The 20,644-nt window shown below is 42.0% G+C and overlaps 1 protein-coding gene across 1 annotated transcript; it reads right to left on the bottom strand.

Annotated features, from left to right (window-relative positions):
- Nucleotides 1–836: 836 nt before the first annotated feature.
- On the bottom strand, nt 837–18,324 carry SERINC1 (serine incorporator 1). Its single transcript, XM_082307449.1, has 10 exons — nt 18,166–18,324; nt 12,125–12,286; nt 10,564–10,757; nt 7,286–7,365; nt 6,954–7,091; nt 5,832–6,001; nt 5,617–5,707; nt 4,373–4,514; nt 4,031–4,261; nt 837–2,460 (listed from the first exon to the last, which is right to left on the bottom strand). The coding sequence occupies exons 1-10, from the start codon at nt 18,202–18,204 to the stop codon at nt 2,322–2,324; spliced, it is 1,386 nt and encodes a 461-aa protein (XP_082163575.1). The 5' UTR covers nt 18,205–18,324; the 3' UTR covers nt 837–2,321.
- Between the last annotated feature and the right edge of the window lie 2,320 nt (nt 18,325–20,644).

Here is a 20,644-nt window from a genome sequence, read left to right as displayed (position 1 = left end):
TTCCCTTGTTGCTGTCACCAAAGCCTTCCCTGCGGACCCAAGCGAACTGACTGCAGCTGTGCTACACCCCTGAATGCCAGCGGGGTTACTGCACCACCAGGTGAAGGTGCAGGTGACACACTTCTAACTAAATCATGTCACCCTAAGCTCCTGATTCAATATGAACAGTAAGTTAAACTGTAACCAAAGATAAAGTTTTCTTCCCTCTCTGCCCTCAAAGCTGCAGGGAGGGAGCTTTGATGTAAGGTGTTCCAGTGAAGGGAGAAACTGGATTTTAGTAACTTTTTACATCCAACAGCCAAAACACCTCCCACAACTCTGGCACTGCACGCAATTCCCTCCCCCCCCCCCCCCCCTTTTTTTTTTTAAAGGATAGTCCAGCCACTTGTACGAGGAGCTGAAGCCACAGGCACAGCTCTCTGCTCATCGTCCTCATGCAGCGACTCGTTGCTTGTTCCAGGACTCGGGAACTGCTGTACTAAAACCGGCGTTCAGGTGTTTTACCCAAACTTACCAAACACAGGCGCAATACAGCGCGGCAGCAGTTGGAGCAGGAGTGCCATTACAAGCGCGAGGCACGTTCGTGTTTTCAGAGAGAGGGATGCAAAGGCACAGAGAGCAGAACCGTCGGAAAACCTCCCCAGGGGCTACGCGTGAGCTCCCCAGGAGCCAGGAACTCGACTCGCCCCCGCGCAGGCGCGCCCCGCCGCGCTGCCGGCCGCTGCTTCTCCGCTGGCACCTGCTGTACAGCGTCCCAGGAACAGACGGTGAGAATACAACATAAAACCCTATGCGATCCGCTTCGGGCAGTAGTATGAGACATCAAAAGTCATCAGACGTCTTCATCCAAATTTATTTATTAATAAGGTAACAACATATTCCAAATTATTACAAGCCGTTAGTAATCCTTCCGTTGCCATCTCAAGTTTGACTGACGTCAGACTTCTGCAGTAACAGTCAGCGTTTAGGTGCAGAATTAAAAGAAAAGCTTAGAGGACGATCAGGAAGGGGAAGTACCAGTATAAACACCCGGGAACGGATCGGATCGGCACCGCCTCTGCCGGGGGCTCCAGGGTCACCCCCAGGCAGGCTGCTCTAGGCTCCCCTCGTAGCAAGTAACAGAGAGCTATAAATAACGCGGCTTACGTACTTCAGTTACAAAGCAGCAAGCACAAAAGCATTTCAGATTTCATAATCGCACAGGAACTATACAGTATTTTAATCAAACAGATTAATATCTTACCCCATGCCTAGATTTAAACTTTCTAGGCTCAAGTCCATCTCTGGCAATGGACAACAAGCAAAATACCTAATACATTGAAAGATTTCAAAATGTAAAGCCCCAAATGTATGAAGAAACACTTTTGTTGAAGCCTCAGTTAATGCAAGCCTCCTTTAGCTTCTGTAATTTCAGTGCTCCTTTTCCTCCACGTCTTTTTTTTACCCACAATATTCAAGAAATTCCTCTAAAGGGCTTACACAGTGTTCACCACTCAGCTCCTTGCAAACTCTGTGATTGTAGCTTAGCCAAGAAAGAAAGTGGCACACAAAACAGCAATAAATTACAGCACGGCTATCCCATTTACACTACTTTAAAAAACCCAATAATACATAGATGCACATTGTAAACAGGTGCCTTAAAAACATGCTTCTGAGCATCCGATACCAGGGCGTCTGTCCCCCGTCTGCCACGGGACACAGGGGACCCCCAGCCCCGAGGCGGGCAGCAGCCCCTCGGCAGCTCCAGGTGCAGGTTTCCCCATTTACCATCTGTGCTAAAGGCGTCGCCGCCCTCGGTGCGGGAAAAGGTCGGGCTGTTCGCGCCAAAGCGCTGCGAGGTGTCCGGTAAACTCCACCCTGCGCAGCTTTGAGTCGAACAGTGCTTACTCAAGACTTACTGTGGAACCAAGGCAACAGGGATCAAAGGCAGCCCCTCCTTTGCTTGCAAAGCCTGATCTAATACCAGTTTGTTACCCTAATTAACACTTGCACCTTTTTTCCTACAACTATTTAATGCAACTGAGGGGAAAAAAACCCTACTTCCAAAAGGTCTTGATCTTGCATCTAATGCTCCCGAAGCACTCAGTCAAGGAGTAATCCTACGAAAACCATCATTACAGCAATCGTCACTGAGCTCAGCTAGAAAAAGTCATTTAGTGAAATGACAAAAGACATGATTCAAGGTAATCATGCAGCATAAAGCAGGGTATACTACAGGGATAGCACACGCACACCTATTTACAACTGCGCTATTATCTGGAATACTGTTTGTTTCAAAGACAGGGTGAAGCTAGCACAATCTCCCTAGAGAGCAGCACAGCTTAGTCAAAGTCACGGTTTGTAAGAACCAGCGGAGCAACCAGAGTCCACACGTACAGCACGATGCCAATCCAGCTGGAAGATATCTTCACCCAGACAGACGGCCATTTGCTGGTCATTGTCTCGTAAGAAGAATCCGGACTGTGAAAGAAGGAAAAGAAAAAGAGATAACTTGCAATTTTTGTTTCAATATGACATACTTGGGTAGTAAGCCACTCTTCAACACTGTTTTCACAGTAGATCGTTTTCACTGCAGCTCCACACCTCGAAGGACATCTCTACCCTTCTTCCCGGCAGTTCACACCACTCTCTACAAGAACACCATTTGTAAGCTGGTGTCACAGGAAGGTGGAAAGCAACAGCGGCCCAAAAAAGATTTAGTAAGAGAAGCTGTCAAGAAGCAGAAATTACGAGGAATCTCTAAGCAAATCTGTGGAAAGGCAGGAAATGGATAGCATTTATAGATACAAATAACGCATTTTACCTTGCCAAAAGACAACCCCTAGAAGAATTCATAATCTTGATGTCACGTTGACCCAAGCAGGGCCACAAATTAAATCCACAGCAGGACTATCTATTAAGAGGTACTTTTGAAGGAAACACCTTTCTAGTGTTGCTATTTTGATAGAAGTTGTCCCTTAACAAATTATTAGAGACCATAATTTATAAATTCTGAAGAACATCTGCTCAAGCTGTTAACATAACAATTCACGCATAGGAGGACTATTTTATTGTGAGGATTTTTTCAGGGAGCAGACAACCTAATTTGCTTCCACCAGGCCCCCTCACAGAATGGCTGAGGTTGGAAGGGACCTCTGAAGGTCACCTGGTCCAACGCCCCTGCTCAAGCAAGGCCACCTACAGCCAGCTAACCAGGACTATGCCCAGATGGCTTCCGAGTATCTCCAAGGATGGATACTCCAAAACCTTCCCAGGGGCAACCTGTGCCAGTGCTTGGTCACCCTTTCAATGAAAAAGTGTTTCCTGATGCTCAGAGGGAACCCCCTGTGTTTCAGTTTGTGCCGACTGCCTCTGGTCCTGTCACTGGGCACCACGGAAAAGAGCCTGGCTCCATCCTCTTTGCACCCTCCCTTCAGGTATTTGTGCACCCTGGTAAGTTTCCCCTGAGCCTCCTTTGCTCCAGGCTGAGCAGTCCCAGCTCTCTCAGCCTCTCCTCACGTGACAGCTGCTCCAGTCCCTTCATCATCTTTGCAGCCCTTCGCTGGACTCTCTCCAGTACGTCCATGTCTCTCTTGTACTGGGGAGCCCAGAACTGGACTCAGCACTCCAGGTGTGGCCTCTCCAGTGCCATGTAGAGGGGAAGGATCACCTCTCCCTCAACCTGCTGATATAACACATCCTATCTCTCCTTTTTCCAGCTCTCTGTACAAAACATGGGCCTGGTGTTTACTTATTTTTAGTTGTTATAGAATTTAAGACTCCATCCTGTTCACTTCAGCAGGACATACTTCAGCAGTCTTGTAAATCATGAGAATTAACCTAGAAAACATGACAGGCACTTGTGAACAAGATTGGCTACTCCAATTTTCAAATACAACTCATTTAATATAGATCAAACAGTATACTTCCCTTGAGAAGTCCCCTTCAAGACCTACATTCCTCACAGCACACAACTTATGCCTCCTTGTCCAGCAAAAGATAGCATCTTGTATGCTCATTATTAGCACCGTATATTATCAAACGTAAATACCTGTACCAGTTGGTAAGCGTCATCATGATATACAGTGATGCCAGGAAAAGCATGAAATGAAAGAAGGAGTAACTGTAAGTAACTCCATCCCTCTCGTTATCTATGGCTCGGTGAACATCATCTCCATCCTCAAGGGAGCCGTCACTCCTGGGCATTCCATCCTCTATCAGTGTTGACTCATCACTGGTCAGCATCAGCTTGTTAACTTGGCTGTTGTTGGATGTTCGGATGCTGTATTTGACAGGAAAGGGCACAGTACAGTTACCCAAATAAATACAAATTTAGTATCTGACAATGAGAAGTAATACACGTCAATAGGAATTTTTTTTAAAGGAATCTTACCTTGAATAGAGAACACACAGCAAAAACAAAACCAGTCCTACAATTCCTTGTGCATCCCACCACTGAACTACCTGACCTTGGGTTGGAATGGTGGTGCTGTTGTAACCAATGATGCTCAGCAAACTTGGGTTACAGCGCCTGTCTGTGGGGGAAATTACATTAGAACTTACAAGAACAGAACCAATATTTAATAGTACATTTCCACAGAAAGGAACTTTGTGACTATAACAGTCTTGAAGTAAAAAAGTTTTGAATCTAATTTTAGCCTATTAAGTCTCTCTAAAGCAGGCAAATGACAGTACGTGGCATAAAAATCTATCCCTTTGAGCAGATAAAAGGATTTTAAACTTATATAAGATACGCATCAACAGCTTTACTGTTCCATCTCATATAATTAGATGCAACAAAACAAAAATGCTCTGCATATTAAGCTTTAGAAATTCTACTGCTAGAAAAAAAGTTTGACAAACATATACTCTGTAGGTGGGGTACCAGAGTCATCTCAGAGTTGGAAAAGAACGCTACAAAGTCAGTTTCGTATTATCAACACTTCCCAACCCACAGCATCCACAGATAACACAGATTAAACAGCTGAAAGTAGCAGACAATCTTATTTCCCATAATTACTGCAGGAATTAGATATGACTCATACGTATGCTGTTACACAGAAGATTGTCCATAATTAAGGTAAAAGGGCCAGAGACCCAATTAAAAACACCAAAATCAATATTTGGCAGTTTATTTTAATCACCAGAACTTCTGAATTGATTTTTTTTTTTTTTTGAGATGCTCAGCTGTTTTCAGACACAAGAAACACTGAAAACATTTATTAATAAATTTTTTTAAAATCCTCAGTTCGGAAAAATATAATCAGTAGCATCTCGGTCACCAGGTAAGAAACCTGAAACTTGGTAGCGAGGTGAATCTTCCAGACACCTTGTAAGAGTTCTGGTAATCTGCAAAGTCTAAGCTTTAGAATACTGCGATCCTACCAATAATAGGTAGAAATTCTTCCACACGATAAACATAAGAGCAATTGAAAAAGACATTATCTTTGGAAGAACTATTTATTCAGTATTATTACAGAAAGTTGGAGTGGGGAGAAAGAACACAGACTACCGAGTCCTGCCTCTAACTTGCTTGCGTTATAGTACCCCATTCTAATACAGCCTTGCAAAAAGGTGAAGGTACCAGTTACTGCTGAACTGGTTACCCAAAAAGTCAGATACTGCTACTACACTTACCTGGTTCATTGGTCATGGCTGACCAAGTCAAATACATTGTATAAATTGTGATCACAGAAGACTGCAGCAAACCAGATCTTGGCTGAGATTCCTATACAAAGTAGTCATGAAACAGCAAAGTTAGGCAATTAAAGGTCTCAGGCACAATTATATTATAGGTTTCTGGGACTGATAACACAAAAAACCCTAAAAAGGTAACAGAATTAAAACTATACCTGAATCTTCGGCAGAATTGACATTACAGAAGCACCAATACACAGCAGCATATTAACACTGATGAACGTCTTGTTTTCAGAACAACCTTCTGGATGAGTGTAATAAACATAAAACAAGACAATAGCTACTAGAGACAGCAGATAATTGACAGCTGTAGCTGACAGCAGAGCTGTGAAAAGAGACAAAAACAGAGTTAAACTGGTTAATAATGGAGAGTATTAAAACTGAAATAATAATGCATGATTAGCAGGTTTGGGATACAGTATATAATGACAATTAGAGAGCAGCCCTGGGCACTGAAATGTAAAGGAAATAAGTTCTTCTCAATACTCTGAGGTGTTAAAAAGAAAGAACACAATAAATGGGAAGCCTGAAGCCATACTTGATCCTCCAGTGCTCTAACAGCAACCAAGAAGAGCAAGTATGAAGGAATACAGTTATATTACATATACTTTGGCTAAAAGCTTAAAAAAGAAACTGAAGAACTACTTCTCCAATAAAAGCAAAAAAAACCCCAAAAATCTTTTTTCCAAATTCCATCTTAAAGAGTGATCATTGCACGAAGACAGGCTGTGCTGTCTATTGAAACACCTAAATTGTCACATCTGAAACGCTTTATTAAAATTAACGTATCATTTCTCCAGTGATATGAGTTGTACTCTGCTTCGCTATCTTGGGCTTTCACTCAGTGTATACCTTCAAAGAATGAGTGACCAGCAGATAGAAACCAAAAACAATTATTTGAGATGCTTATGCTCAACACGAAGCAGTAACAGCCTAGTTCATTTTTAATCAGCGCTAAGGTGCAACAAAATCTGTGGCTGGAAAAAAAACCCAAAAACCTACAATTGCCACTTCTCTACTATTATAAACTGATGCCTTGCGCCCAGGGATTAGATATTATTGCTCAGAGGCTGCCGCCCCCCTCCCTGCCCTCTCCTTATTTAACTTGACATCAAAAGGACAGCAAGACAACGGAGCTGAACTACACAATCTGAGAAAATGATACTTACGCACGAAGTAGCCCTTCTGCACTCTGGTAAAATGCACTACTCGGTGAATAATTTATTTAACATAATGCCCAATGAAATTTAAAACTTGACTGTAGTCCAGTCCTTTACCTGCATACCAGCATCTTGAGTTTCCTTCCTCCATTTTTTCAACCCAAGATTCATTCCAGGAGTGGGCGAAGTCAATAAGCAAGACCAGCTGAATAAGAATAAAGCAGAATGCTCCAGCCATACCTACATAAAACCACACTAAAAGAGAAATAAAACAAAACTACTTCAGAACCATAGATAATTTACCACTCTATCTTAATGTCCCCAAACACAGAAAAGTGCTATAGTTACACAGCTACAATTAAAACTATAAGACACCAGCATGCACTTAGTTTTGGTTTAAAACCAATTATGATTGCACCATGACACAGTGGAAGACAATATTCCCTTACCAGTTGTAAATGGTCCCTCTGGTATGAAGAAAGCTCCAACACTAATTGCAAGTGCTGTTGCAAATTTAAAGAACCAGAACCTAAAGGGAAATTAAAAAAAAAAAAAAAAAATAGTCAGGCAACTGCTGAAGTCTGATCTAATTCACAAAAATTTGAAAGTACACAAAATGCACAACCTTAAGAGTTGTTTTTTAATGCACTCATTCGCTCCCTTCTTTTGAAATAGAATAAAAACCTTATTTTATCTGCCCAAGATTTCTGTTCTCCAGAAAATCATGCTTAAACTGCGCTAGACTGACACAGAGTTTGACACATGTCCCAGAGATATCTCACTCATGTATTACAAATGAAGCCAGGGTGGAATATAATTGTGAGGTTGTTGAGGTTTTTTTATTATGAAGGTTTTTTAACTAGAGCAGTGAGATTATTGAATTGCCTGCATATCAAAAAAATGGGTTAAAAAAAAAATCCCTACCCATTTTTAACATCAAAACCAAAAAGGTAGGAGATCTGGTTGGTGCCTACAATGACAGAAAACATTATGCTGGAGTTCCCTACCAGTTTCAATTCATTTCCTACAAGAGAGAGATGTACAAAAGCCTGGATTCTTCCCACCTAACTTCAGGCCTACATCTGATGAGGATTTATCACAACAAAAGCAAAGGATTTAGCCTTCACAGAAAGGACACAATCATATTCTCAGTCCTTGTTCCAGTGCAGTAGCACTGGATTTTTTTTTCCCAGTAAAAGTCATGTGCTCATGGACAAACAAAACAGATCAGATGTTTCCTAGAAAGCAGACAAGGAAGTATCTTCCATCGAAGATTCACAAAACTCACCCCAACTACAGGCTGTGTACAAATATACCCCGCATAGGGAACTTCAAATCAAAAAGTTATGCCAACAAAACTGTAAGAACGTAAAGACTATTTTTTCTGATCACAGTGACAGGCAGCTCCAAATATAGGCACAGCAGCATCTACACGTACTTCAAAACTGAATATAGCACAAAGACATGTACCACACCCCCACGATGTCAAACATTTGCACAGTATTCAAGTTTTCTATTCCTTCCCATTTTTCCCTTACTTTGAACAAGTTTAATCTCTTCTTCTGGCTGTTAGAATCCAGTGATGGTGACCAGAGGAATAAATTCCAATTGTGTGGAGAGGAACTACGTGAGATGACAGAAGTGCAGAATATGGGAAAAACAGACTAATTCACTGTGATAACAAGAAGTGACTAAAGCCAGTTTGAAAGCTGAATTAACTTATAACATTTACGGTGTAATACATACCCCCCTAAAACTAGTTTTTGAATCCACATGTGGAATTTTTTTTTTTTTTTTTTAAATCAATGTCATTCTCAATTATAGAAATAAGAACAGGTTCAAGTTCATATAAATGTCATCTCTAACTCCAGACTAAGGGACCTTAACACTCTACCCACACAATGTTCATGAGAGCCGAAAACAATACTCATCTGAAATAACACCTACAGTCGCTACGCGTTCTGTGCAAGCCAGCAACAATCCTGTGAATACATTAGAACTGATTTTTGCTATTATTATCATTATTAACCTGAGGCAAGAAATCGTTCTGACTGCTGTTAGAAAAGCAAAGAAGGTAACATTGGCACTGGACCACATTATAGGCTTAACTTGCACGCAAATATGAAAAAGTTAGTACACATACATGGGAAAACAATATCCTGATTATTTCAAATCACTGATAGAAAGATGACATTGCAAAGTATTACTGAAGGTAGATAGAATTTCAAAAATCAAAAGCTATGGTTTTCATAAAGCTACCTGTAATGCATACTATCGAAGCAACTAGTTATTACAGAAGTGTTGGAAGTAACACTATTAAATATTTTACCAGTAACAGTTAATGAGTATCATTTTTACGTTTATCCTAGTGCTGACACTACGTTGGCTAAGAAGAGTAAACTGCTATGGGCTGCATAAATAGCACCAAAATTTGAAGATCCCAAACCCTGAAGAAGTGGTTTTAGGTAAAAAGATTCTACATCATGTAAAAGGTGTCTTTTATTGTAAAAAAAAACCCACAAATTGTTGATATAGAATGTACCTGAACCATTTTCTTCTTGCTTGTAACAAGTACGCTCTCCTGAACAAAGCATGGCGGAGGGAAAGGCTGAACTGAGTTACTGCTGCTAACACATCTTAATACTGCACCCAGACTCTTTTTCTTTACACCAAAACAAACAAGAGAAGTAAACAAAGCAATATTCTGCTCAGTCTTAATTATTTTCTTTTCCCCTACAGAAATAATTTGAAGTTTTTTCTCATTTTATGCTAGAAATGTTTCATCTTATTATATTGAATAGAAAATAAAATTGCTTCTTCATTTTTATGGTTTATCTGATCATAGCTTCTGTTAAATATAACCATCTTGAAAAAGTAGTAGTCTAAGCAATCACTGTGACCACCAAGACTGGGCACCATAAATGGTTTTATGCTTTTTAGTGCCATGCCCTATTATAAACATTTACGCTTCCTTGGTTCCAGAAGCTACATTACGCATAGGCTGAGCCTGGATGAAAACTACCACTAGTGTCAACCCGCAAGCTGAAATTCCACTATTATCTTCCACCTGATAATCCTAACTATAATGAAATAGAAAAGAAAAATTTACTGGGAAGCTCAGAAACTAAATACGTAACTCACTTTACTACATACATAACCCTTCTTTAAGCAGAGGGGAGACTGAAGAAAAGATAGCAGAGGGGGAAGAGATACGTTATAGACCTATATAGAGAGATATAACTGTTATCATCTTTAAAATAAAACTGTTGAGAAAACAGCAAGCCCTTACAGACGTCAAAGTTAAGAGGAACGTAATTCCTAGAGGACAGATGAGGCTTTTTAATCTTTCTATTTGCTGAAAAAATCTCAGTGGAATGAAACTTAGTACCATTATCCATCTCTGAATTTTGTCATCTTTGGACAAAAGCAGAATCCCTCATCTCGGGAAATCTCTGGACAGATTATCCATTGTCATAGTTCAGGCTCACTGAAAAGTGACAGTCACGTGTATCTTTTCCTCTTACAAAAATTAATCTGCCATGGCTAAGAACTCTAATAACTTTGAAGGCCCTCTACTGCAACAACACTCCTCCAGATACTATGAAATTCATTGTTTGTGGAACAGTAAATTTGACCAGCACGCTCAGCCACAGGCTTTATTTTCACAGTAGCTGTATCTCATACACACGCCACACCGCCCATTTCGGTTCTCATTTCTGTATCTTACCCATTGTGCACCGCCGCTCTTGGGTCGTTGCTGCTCTTCACTTTGATCATCAATAAGGAGAAGAGAAGGAAGAACATGGCCATACCAAAGCACACACGGTACACGGCTTTGTAACCAACTAGTACATCGCAATTCACGTGGCCGTGCACTCCAGGAATAGTTGTTCCCATCCCTCCATCACAAAATCCAGGAATCTGTGATAAACACAAGATACTTCAGTGATCTGTAAAAGGCCTCCTGTGAGTAAATGCATATTAGCAATTTATTAATACACAATTCATTAATATTGTAACATTATGCAACTATTAACTTTTCTAGAAAATATGATACTGAAGGGCTTTATTGTTAGTTACAGTCCGACGAGAATGTTAAACACATTCAAGGAAAAAAAAATCCCACATAGGCAAATTCTAAACAAAAAACAAAAATAAATCTTATTAACAGTAGGGGATTTTTTGTTATTAGAAATTTCAGAACTTCTCAAAGAAATGTAGTTTTCACTTGTCGATCTGAATCAGGAGATAAATAAAAGATCTAGGATTTGGTAAATTTGACTTGACAGTTACTACCAGGTTCCTGACATACCTCGGAGAAGGTACCCTGCTTACAACTCTTTAGAACAGAAACAGCCTCCCCCCAAAAAGTAACATAATTAGAAGTATCTGTAATTTCCATATGAAAACAGCTGAGAATATCCCTTCCAGTCACATGAGCAACATCTTTCTGAAGTCAAATCATACTCCAGAAGGCTGTAATTTTCTTTTCTAGGTGACTAACATAGCTCTCACTGAAGCTCTAATGTGGTTACTATACCACTCTGAAATAAACTTTACAGATGAGTCATTGGGGGGGAAGAAAATCAAAAGCATGCCTAACAGAAGTTACTATCTACTAGAAAAAAATTAAAGACAGCAAAACGAAGACTAACAAAACCAAAGCACATGCAACCCAAGTTCAGTGAACCTATAAGCTCTCCCATAACTCAAATTATCACTCTCTAATTTTACATGCACTATTGTATCTTCATATAGCTAATAAACTATAAAATCCTATAAGCACTTCCTAATTTCCTTAGTGAAAAGTATGCTACTGTCATTAGTGAAAAACATTTTGTTATGCATTTGCAGACTTTAAAATAGAATTTTAACTAGTACAACAAAATGCAACTAGAAGACATCTTAGATTGTGGTTATTTTTTCTTTTATTAACAGCAATCAAAATCAATCAAGTGGCACAAATACAAGCCCCTCAATAATATATAGTTTAAAACCCCCCATATATAAATTACGTTTTCTTGTTTGATATAAGATTTTATTTTTTTCTGCTCTGAGCTGTTAAAGAAGAGGTGCAACTTTATTTCTAAATAGTGCTTTTTATCTATGCAGTGATTGTCCCACCAGTTCTTTGTTTATTTGATCTACAATCAAATTAATGGTGACTGTGAAGCACAGGTGGCAGCACAATTACGTATTTCCAGATAAAGCCCATGCTTTCAAGACGTCATTTACAATTATCTGTGACATTTGTTCTACCAAACATGTTAGCAAAGAAGCAACCTGACCTTCTTCAGCTGCTCTTCCATGCCTGGTATTAACATCACACAGGCAACGCTCACGCCAAGAAGTAAAAAGAATGCATAAATCAGCCGAGTTATGGTGGAGTTGTTTCCACTGGGGCAGCATCGGCAGAGCAGGCACGGGGCACTTCCACATAAGCATGGTATCTGACAGAGAGACAGAACATAAAACAAATCCTTTAAAGAAGTTTTGCATTGCTAGATTTCAATATTTAATCAGGTTGTGTAGATCATCAGAAGTTATGATGGAAAATGACTCATCCTATGCATCTCATTACTAGTGTAGACTAAGTCGCTGCGACATATCACAGAGCCCCCTAACAATCTTGGCAGCACTTCCTAATGCACCACTATACAGTGAAATTAACGCTATGTCAAAAGTAATCATTTATGCATTCAGAGGAAATAAAAGACTGGATTCAGGCTCATTTGTTCTCTTGGATTTTATTTCATTTCAGCTAAATGAGATGTAAGGATTGCTTTTAGCTAACAACTACATCCTCCCTTCCACAGCTGCAGAGATGAAACAAATACACCACAGACAAAAAAAAATTGAGCACAACTGCCATCTAGGTACACTTTCAGCATCTAGCAGAGTTGGGCCACAATCCTCACTGGGGCCATAAACATTACCGGACCACAAACAATAGATAAAATAGCCTAAAGCTTACGTTGCAAATTATTATGTATTTAGCAGCTACTCACATATCACATAATTCTGCTAGCTGGCAAAATTAACTTAGGCAATGTAAAAGTTGCAAACTGCAAGAACAAAGCAAACACACAGGACACATATTATCATTGCTACCAAATATCAACAGCAGAAGTGGATAGGAATGCTGTACCGTTGTAATACTACGAGGGGAAAAAATAGGACAACATTTACCTGGATTTAAGTCTTAAACAGAAAACTGTGGGAAGAAGGAAAGGGAGCTGTTTCACCAGTGCTATTTCACCAGGGCGGGGGGAGCAGGTAACATACTTCACCCGTTTGCAATTTTCTGCAACTTGCCGAGTGATAATTCAGGAAGCAAAAGAAGGGCAAGGTTCCACAAGTAAACATAAGCCAGAAGAGGAAAGGTACAAATCAAATTTTTTTGTTTTGTTTTTTAATTTACAAATAAATTATTTTGCCTAGAAGACATGGGAAATCCCAGTGAGCAGTTAACTTAGCTTGTAGGGCAGTAAAACCCAGCTTGTGCCCCAGCACACATGCAGCGACACCTCCACAGCGTGACAAAAGCCAGAGGAGTTAATCACCGCATGAAAGACACCCAGTCAGTCACATATGAACATGACTAGTTACACGGCCACGTGACCAGCGCATGTCAATCATCTGGTATGACCGGCATGTGTCAGAGTTGTTAAAAGTTTAGTCATATGACAAACAAAAATGCCGGCAGTCTGCCGCTACCAGGAAGGCCTCAGGGCTCGCAGGGAAGAGCAGACAGCCTGCCACAACACTCCCTGGCAGCCTCCTGAGAAGCCCTCAGGAAAAGGCTCAGATTATCTGTTCTTGCAGGTTCAACCAGACCCACGCACTAGCTCTTGTAAATAATTTCCTTGTATTCTTTTTGTACTTGTGTTCCCTCACAAGGAGGGAGGAGCCAAGAATTTTCACTCCACTATGCTATAGAACCATTTTTAAACTAGTAAACTTTATTATTACATTTGTCTTGCTAAAAAAGTGAAACTAGGTAGATTCTCATTGTAACTACTTCAGTATGTAAAAGATATTGTATTGTCCTTTTTCACCTCCTCCTCCACCATCATTATAGCACAAGGAGTATGAAGGTGTTGATTCCAGGAGATGTTTCATCTCGATATAAGGAAGACATTTTTTACAGTGAGAACAACCAGTCACTGCAACAACCTCCCCAGGGACGTAGTAGCGTCCTCGTCACTGGAGGTTATCAAGACGCAACTGGACAGGGTGCTAGATCATCTCATCACAGCTCCCTTTCCCCACGAAAGGTTGGAGCAGATGACCCTTCAAGGCTGTTCTACGACTGCAAGCAACTACATTCGGGGCATCTACGCTTAGTAAGCAGGAAATGTATGGCAAATATTGGCCTAGGATGCATCAGGATTTTATAGTACTAATGTATCACACTATTTCCTCCACACACACAAATAACCTTTCTAGTGAAGAATACTTCTATTCTCTGTTCAAAAAAACTACTTTCTTGAACTAATTCTATCTGCATTAATATTTTTAAAGATACTGTTGAATAAAAGGTTGAATTTGGCAGAGTAGAATACAAGCCTCGGCTCATCTGCTGCAGAAAATTTGGTGCAAGGACCGTCTGGCATAAAAGTCACTCCTCTGGAGAATCCCGGTGTTAAATTGCTTGTTAAATACCTAAGTAATTCAAGCAGCTTCCTCCTGAGTGCATCAAGGGGAACACAGAGGAATGCACGTTTCTAGAGATAGGGCAGGCTTGCAGTGGCTGAAATAAAGATGACTTGTCTTCCCCTCACTGGGAAACACTGTGCCTCAAATGAGGCAATATACCTCATTTAAGTGTCTGAACTCCAACACCAGCTTTTAAAACATTTTGCTCCCAAACAGCTCATCCTTACAAGCTGTGATCATGCACATTACTGAACAAGAGACCTATTGATGCTATTTATACAAGCTGGCCACTTCCACAAGGAATCACACTACAGTCCAAGTCCCTCTTTCTTTTAGCAAGATAGAATAAAATATATACCATTCCAATAAAATAATATTATTGTGCTATTGGCAAAAACACTACTAGCAAGTAACAGACTTTAAAACAACAGAGAGCAAAGAACATTTGGCCCGTGGAATTGAGTTTATCAGCAGAGGAGACAAGGACAGTTTGTGTCACTGTCTTCCTAAATTCAGAGCATGCCTCCTACAAAAAAAAAAAAAAAAAAAAAAAAAAAAAAAAAAAACCAACAAAAACACTACAGTACAAACAGTAAGATACTACTACACAGATCAAAGTTTAATATTAAACTCCCCAGGTGAAGTCCAGCTTAGTTGGAGATGCAGACAAAGAGTTACCCTGCAATTAGTTTTGAGCTTGCTTTCCTAACGAAGCTCGGACAACAGCTACTAAGTCGCAACTGCATAAACCTATTGCCATCCAGTAACTTTTGGACCTACCAACCCACTCACATGCCTGCACATTTTTGAGAAAAATAAGCAGCTTAGTGGTGTTCACTGAGGCAAAATAAGAAGAGATGACCCACACACCTATTCTGGGAGCAGCCAGCTGGGCAGACACGTTAATTCATGCCTGCTAAACCAGTCACTTCTTTCTCTAGGACAGGGGAAATTGCAGGAGGAACACATAACAACATGAATACTGCAGGAGAGAGAAAACCCCACAAAACCACTGAAACTCAAGTGTTACTGCCCCTGATGCACACAGAACAATTTTTTAATATCAAAGATAATCTTCTTACTGGGATAATGACTAAATGATTATATACTGAATTAAGTAGTTACAAAAACACTAAGCCCCCCCTGCTGGGCCTAGTCAGGTTTTAGCTACATCATCCCTACTCATGCTTAAAGGAACCGATTCAATCAAGATCTTTGCCTTGGTAAGAGAGTTTTCAAGTGAGCAAAACAGCAGCTGAGCTATTTCAGAGAACAGTGCAATAGAGGCAAGACCCAGCAGAGTGAAAACGGCACTGCCTGACCAATCTAGGTCATCCAGTGAGATGACAGTGCTCTTCCCCCCCCCATCCCTGACATGCTCATCTTTGCTCTTAGAAACACTGACCTGAAGCACTGCCTCATCAGCACACACTAGGGCAGAGCTACAACGAGCAGTAACACCACACAAAAAAAAAACCCCAGAAGAAATAGAAGTATGAGGACAGATGCCGAGGTCAGTTACACAGAGCAGCTCTGCGTAGTACAACACGCAGCCTCGAAAAGAAGCTAAACAGCTGAAGCAACGCTGGCAGCAGCGTCTTCCCAGACAAAAGAGGAGCAATTTTCCTGGCCATGGCACAGTCTGCACTAGCACAAACTCCACTACATCTGGCTCCCCTGCCACCTCACCCTTACAGTTTGTTTCTCTTTCAGAGCCACAAATGGTGCTTATACTGACATATACTTAGAGACCAGCGCAGACAGATTTCTCCTATAAGAACTATCATATAGGCTTTAAGCGCCGATTAGCTGTGGTTTTAAACGTGGAAAGAAAATGAACACTTTAAAGCCATCGGGGGAAAAAACAAAACAAAACAAAACAAAAAAACCCCACCTTATTTGTTTGGGCACTTTAAAGGAAAGGATGGGGGTTAGTTACCCACAGTAAATCTGACTTAAATCAAGATTACATGCTCATGTAAATCATTTTATCTAAAAGACCATTAACTGAATTTCTCTTTACAGAAACAAAAACTCAAAATCAAGAGCAAGTATACAGGGATTCTTCATGCACTACAAACACCATCCAGTTATCAGAAAGGCTATTTATGCACTTGAAAATGCAGCATATATTAACTCAAGTATTTGAATTAAAACCTATAGTTATACTGTTGCTTAGTATTTGACCATAATTAAAAATGTTAAAGTTAACTATATTCAGCTAGTAATTAAAGCCTAACTGGCTAATCCATTAAGAAGTGTTTAAAATGTTAATTAAAGCAAAATGAACACTGACAGTACTTCATTAGCAGGATATTATCAGTGCTCTAGGCTCTTATTTACAGGCATATCAGCCTGGAAGCTTAGCTCATACAGATTTACCACTTCTGTGATCATTTCATAGAATTTGTACTAGAGATTAAGGAGTTAAATATCGCCTCTCTAATTAAATATCAGTCTGTACTAGGGGAACCAGAGTTCATATACATTGATAGCACAAAAGATAGGAGTTTCAATCAATGTGACGTTTTCATAGAATCATAGAATCGTTTAGGTTGGAAAAGACCTTTAAGATTATCGAGTCCAATCATTAACCTGGCACTAACTTTTGTTAAACCATTAAATTGTGTGTGTGGACCCCTGTTTAAACATACATAATTTCATTTAATCCAAGTATGGTACGATATTTTTGGTACGGAAAATTCAGGTTTTCACAAACCAACTGGCATTTTTAACCTAAATGTCTAAAGAGTCACAATCCACCTGATTGTGTCGATTTACATAAGGACTAGATCTGGAACGACATACCACTCACGGACAAGACAGCAATGCCTCAACTGAGCAGAGGACTGCCATAAAGGATCTCTACCAACTTCTATGTTTTTACGCGTAGTGCTAATAGTTTTAAAACCATCTCAAACAATTGTTTCCTGTTAAGAAAAATCACCTGACGATGCTCAGCATGGTGGTGACACATTACCACAGACTACTGTGCAGTGAGAAAACGATGCCTCGATAAGACAAAGATGCCACAAAGGGTGGAGCCGCTCAAGACAAAGCCGTAATAAAGAGAAACTAAATACAGTCATCAGATTCAGGGAAACATGGAAGTTTTACTTTTCCTGAAAGAAACGCCGAACTTCGTAAGCGTGTAATTAGATTTTGACTCCTTTACAGATTTGGGGAGGGGGAATTTTAGCGGACACAGCAACGCCTCCCCCACAGTACCGAGGTTTAAGCAGTGCCCAGCAGCCGCGCAGCAGGCCGGCCTGTCTGACTAACTACGAAGCTCTCCATCGCCCCACCGAAACGGCTTCGGCAGATCCCTGGGGGGCTCCCGGAGAAGCCCGACAGGGGGGAGCCAGCACGGGGGCGCGCCCCAGGGCCCGCCTCCTCCAGCCTGCCGGGGAGAGAGCCCTGTCCCGGAGGAGCAGGGGCGGAGAAAGCCTGGGTGGGAGCGGGGAGGGGGCCTCCAGCCTCCCCGCGCTGGAGGAGGCGGGAAGGCAGCGCCACAGACGCCCCCGCCCCTGGGAGACAAAGGCCCGGGGAGGCGCCGGGCGAGGCCCGGGGCCGGGGGAGGAACCGAGGGGGGCAGCACCGGCCGCCGGCTCCGGGCCTGCGGCGGACAAGGAAGGGCAGGGAACCACCGCGCCGCCCGCCCCCACCTTACCCAGCTCGCCATGGAGCAGAGGCCCAGGACGCCGCCCATGGTCCGCGGCGGGCGCGGGCTCGGGCTCCGGCTCCTCAAAGATGGAAGCGCAGCGGCCGCGGGCTCCGACGGGGTTGTTTACTGCTCCCAACGGCGCTTCCGGCTGCTGCGATGGCAGCGGCCGACGTCACTTCCGGAGGGAAGCAGGGGGCGGGGCGGCGGCGGACGGGGACCGGGCGGCTCCGCTCCTAATCCAGTCCTAGGCTTAGGTTTAGGCTGAGGTTTAGTCTTAAATTTAAGCTCGTCGTCCCTGAGCGTGTGACTGGAGAAGGCGCTGGTTTGCCCGGAGCGGCCCGGCTGCCCCGCGCACCGCTGCAGGTGGCGGCCGGCCTAGGCCGGCGGCGGCCGCGCTGGTCGCAGCCCCGGGCGCGGCCTCCGGCTTCCCCTGAAACGGCGGCCGCGATCGCGTTTTGGGCACCTCCCTGATGTGGTAAAAGGATATGAAGTGGTTATGAGTTGGCCTGTGCCGCTTCGTTGCCTTCCCACGCCTACCTAAAGCAGGGCGTGCCGGAGCGCGGGAAGATGTCGCCCGGAGAGACGGGCCAGCTGCACTGATGCCCCACGCCTCCAGAAACCCACTGGCGGGCTGGAACCGGGTGGCTGTAGTCTCCCTTACCTGAGCAATGCTAAAGGGTAGGCTTCAGCCCATAAAACCCGTGTAAAACCATATACAATTTTCACCACATCAAATGTCATTAGGGACCACATTTCTTAAAAGTACTAATAAAAGCGTTGAGCCTGCAGGACCTTCTGGCTGTTGTGGTGGTGCTATGTAGAAGATGAACATAGTCCAAAACCAAAAAAGTCCAAAAAAGAAAATAGTCCAAAAAGAAAAAGTACTCCTCAAAAATCTTTATAAAATAATTGGACAATGGAGGAACAGAAAATGTACGTTTTAATAATACAGACATAATAATACCAAGGATACTGTCTCAGCGGAAAAAATACAACCATTTCATTTGTCAAATGTGTTTTAATATCCAAAAATAAGCACTTAAGAAGGATAAATAATTAAATTGAATTTTTAAATAAAATAGCAGTATGAGGCAGAACATTTCGTATGGAGTAAACAATATGTAACCTAATTTTACAAATTAAGAAACATTTTTGACTCACAAGTTTATCTTCTGACTAGCATATGAAGTGATTATAGTACTACATACTACATACTGAACTAGTGCTCAGGTTGGACTTAATCTATCTATGAATGTTGCTAAGTCTATCATTTATAATTGATTTTAAGGGCAATCCTATTTTGAAAATCAAAATCAAACATGAAAAGAAAAAGCTAAGAAAGAACTTTTGCAGCCTGAAGGTTTAAGGCTGTGATTGTTGTCCAGTGATAAAAAAGGGAATCAGAATAATTAACAAAACGGTTATAGCTATGAGTTTGAAAGGTAAGTACACAGAATTAGTGGGCATTGAATGCTGAACTGAAATAAAATGCAGCATGCTTGTCATTACCAAAAGGTTAAGAAAGCTTTTGAAAATCTCTATAAATAAAGTAAAAATGTTGGTAGAGTGGAGGTACTTGAGGGTGGGAGATGAGCCTGAGCCATCTTCCCCCGAAAGACTGACTGTAGTGCAATGGGACATTCCCCCATGTTCGGCAGGGTAATGGAAGTGGATTTGCAGCTGTGGCAAGGAGGAGGAAAGACACGGGGAGAGGAAGGCAGCGAGTGCTGCTCTCTCACGCTCCCTGTCACAGGAGCGTGAGGCTGGGGCTGGCGGCGAACGAGGATTTGGTCCTCCTGCGTCCCGTGTCTCCTCAGAAGGGCAACGGGAGGGCAGGGGCGGGGGGAAAATGTTGGACTCCCTTTAGTTAGGCCAGCAGATCCACAATAGTAATTCTTAATGATCACTTCAGATAGAGTTTGTGCACTAATTTGAGCCAGTAAAGTGTGCTGTGTTCATCTTCTACATAGCACCACCACGACAGCCAGAAGGTCCCGCAGGCTCTACATCAGCCCCAGCTAGCTGTGATTTCATAATCTCTCAAAACAGGAGTCCATTCCCTCTCCTTTGCGAGGTCCTTACTCTTTTTCAAATACGAGTTTTCATTAGAATCATAGAATCATAAAATCATAAAATCATAGAATCGTTTAGGTTGGAAAAGACTTCTAAGATCATTGAGTCCAACTGTTAACCTAACACTGCCAAGTCCACCACTAAACCATGTCCCTAAGCACCACATCTACCCATCTTTTAAATACCTCCAGGGATGGGGACTCAACCACTTCCCTGGGCAGCCTGTTCCAATGCCTGACTACCCTTCCAGTGAAGAAGTTTTTCCTAATATCCAATCTAAACCTGCCCTGGCGCAGCTTGAGGCCGTTCCCTCTCATCCTATCGCTTGCTACTTGGCAGAAGAGGCCGACCCCCACCTCGCTACAGCCTCCTTTCAGGTAGTTGTAGGGAGCAATAAGGTCTCCCCTCAGCC

Source organism: Platalea leucorodia, assembly GCF_965183815.1.
Source record: "Platalea leucorodia genome assembly, chromosome: 3".
NCBI classification, from domain to species: Eukaryota; Metazoa; Chordata; class Aves; order Pelecaniformes; family Threskiornithidae; genus Platalea; species Platalea leucorodia.
The sequence above is the reverse complement of the archived record's forward strand: the minus strand, read 5'-3'. Positions and strand labels throughout refer to the sequence as shown.

Bases quoted from the DNA above. Each gene is read 5' to 3' on its own strand.
- SERINC1 (XM_082307449.1), bottom strand. From the start codon at position 18,204: ATGGGCGGCGTCCTGGGCCTCTGCTCCATGGCGAGCTGG. The intron at 10,758-12,124 runs GTCAGGTTGCTT...TGTTTATCACAG, and splicing joins TGGAAGAGCAGCTGAAGAAG to ATTCCTGGATTTTGTGATGG. The intron at 4,262-4,372 runs GTAAGATTCCTT...TGTCAAATACAG, and splicing joins CTGTGTGTTCTCTATTCAAG to CATCCGAACATCCAACAACA.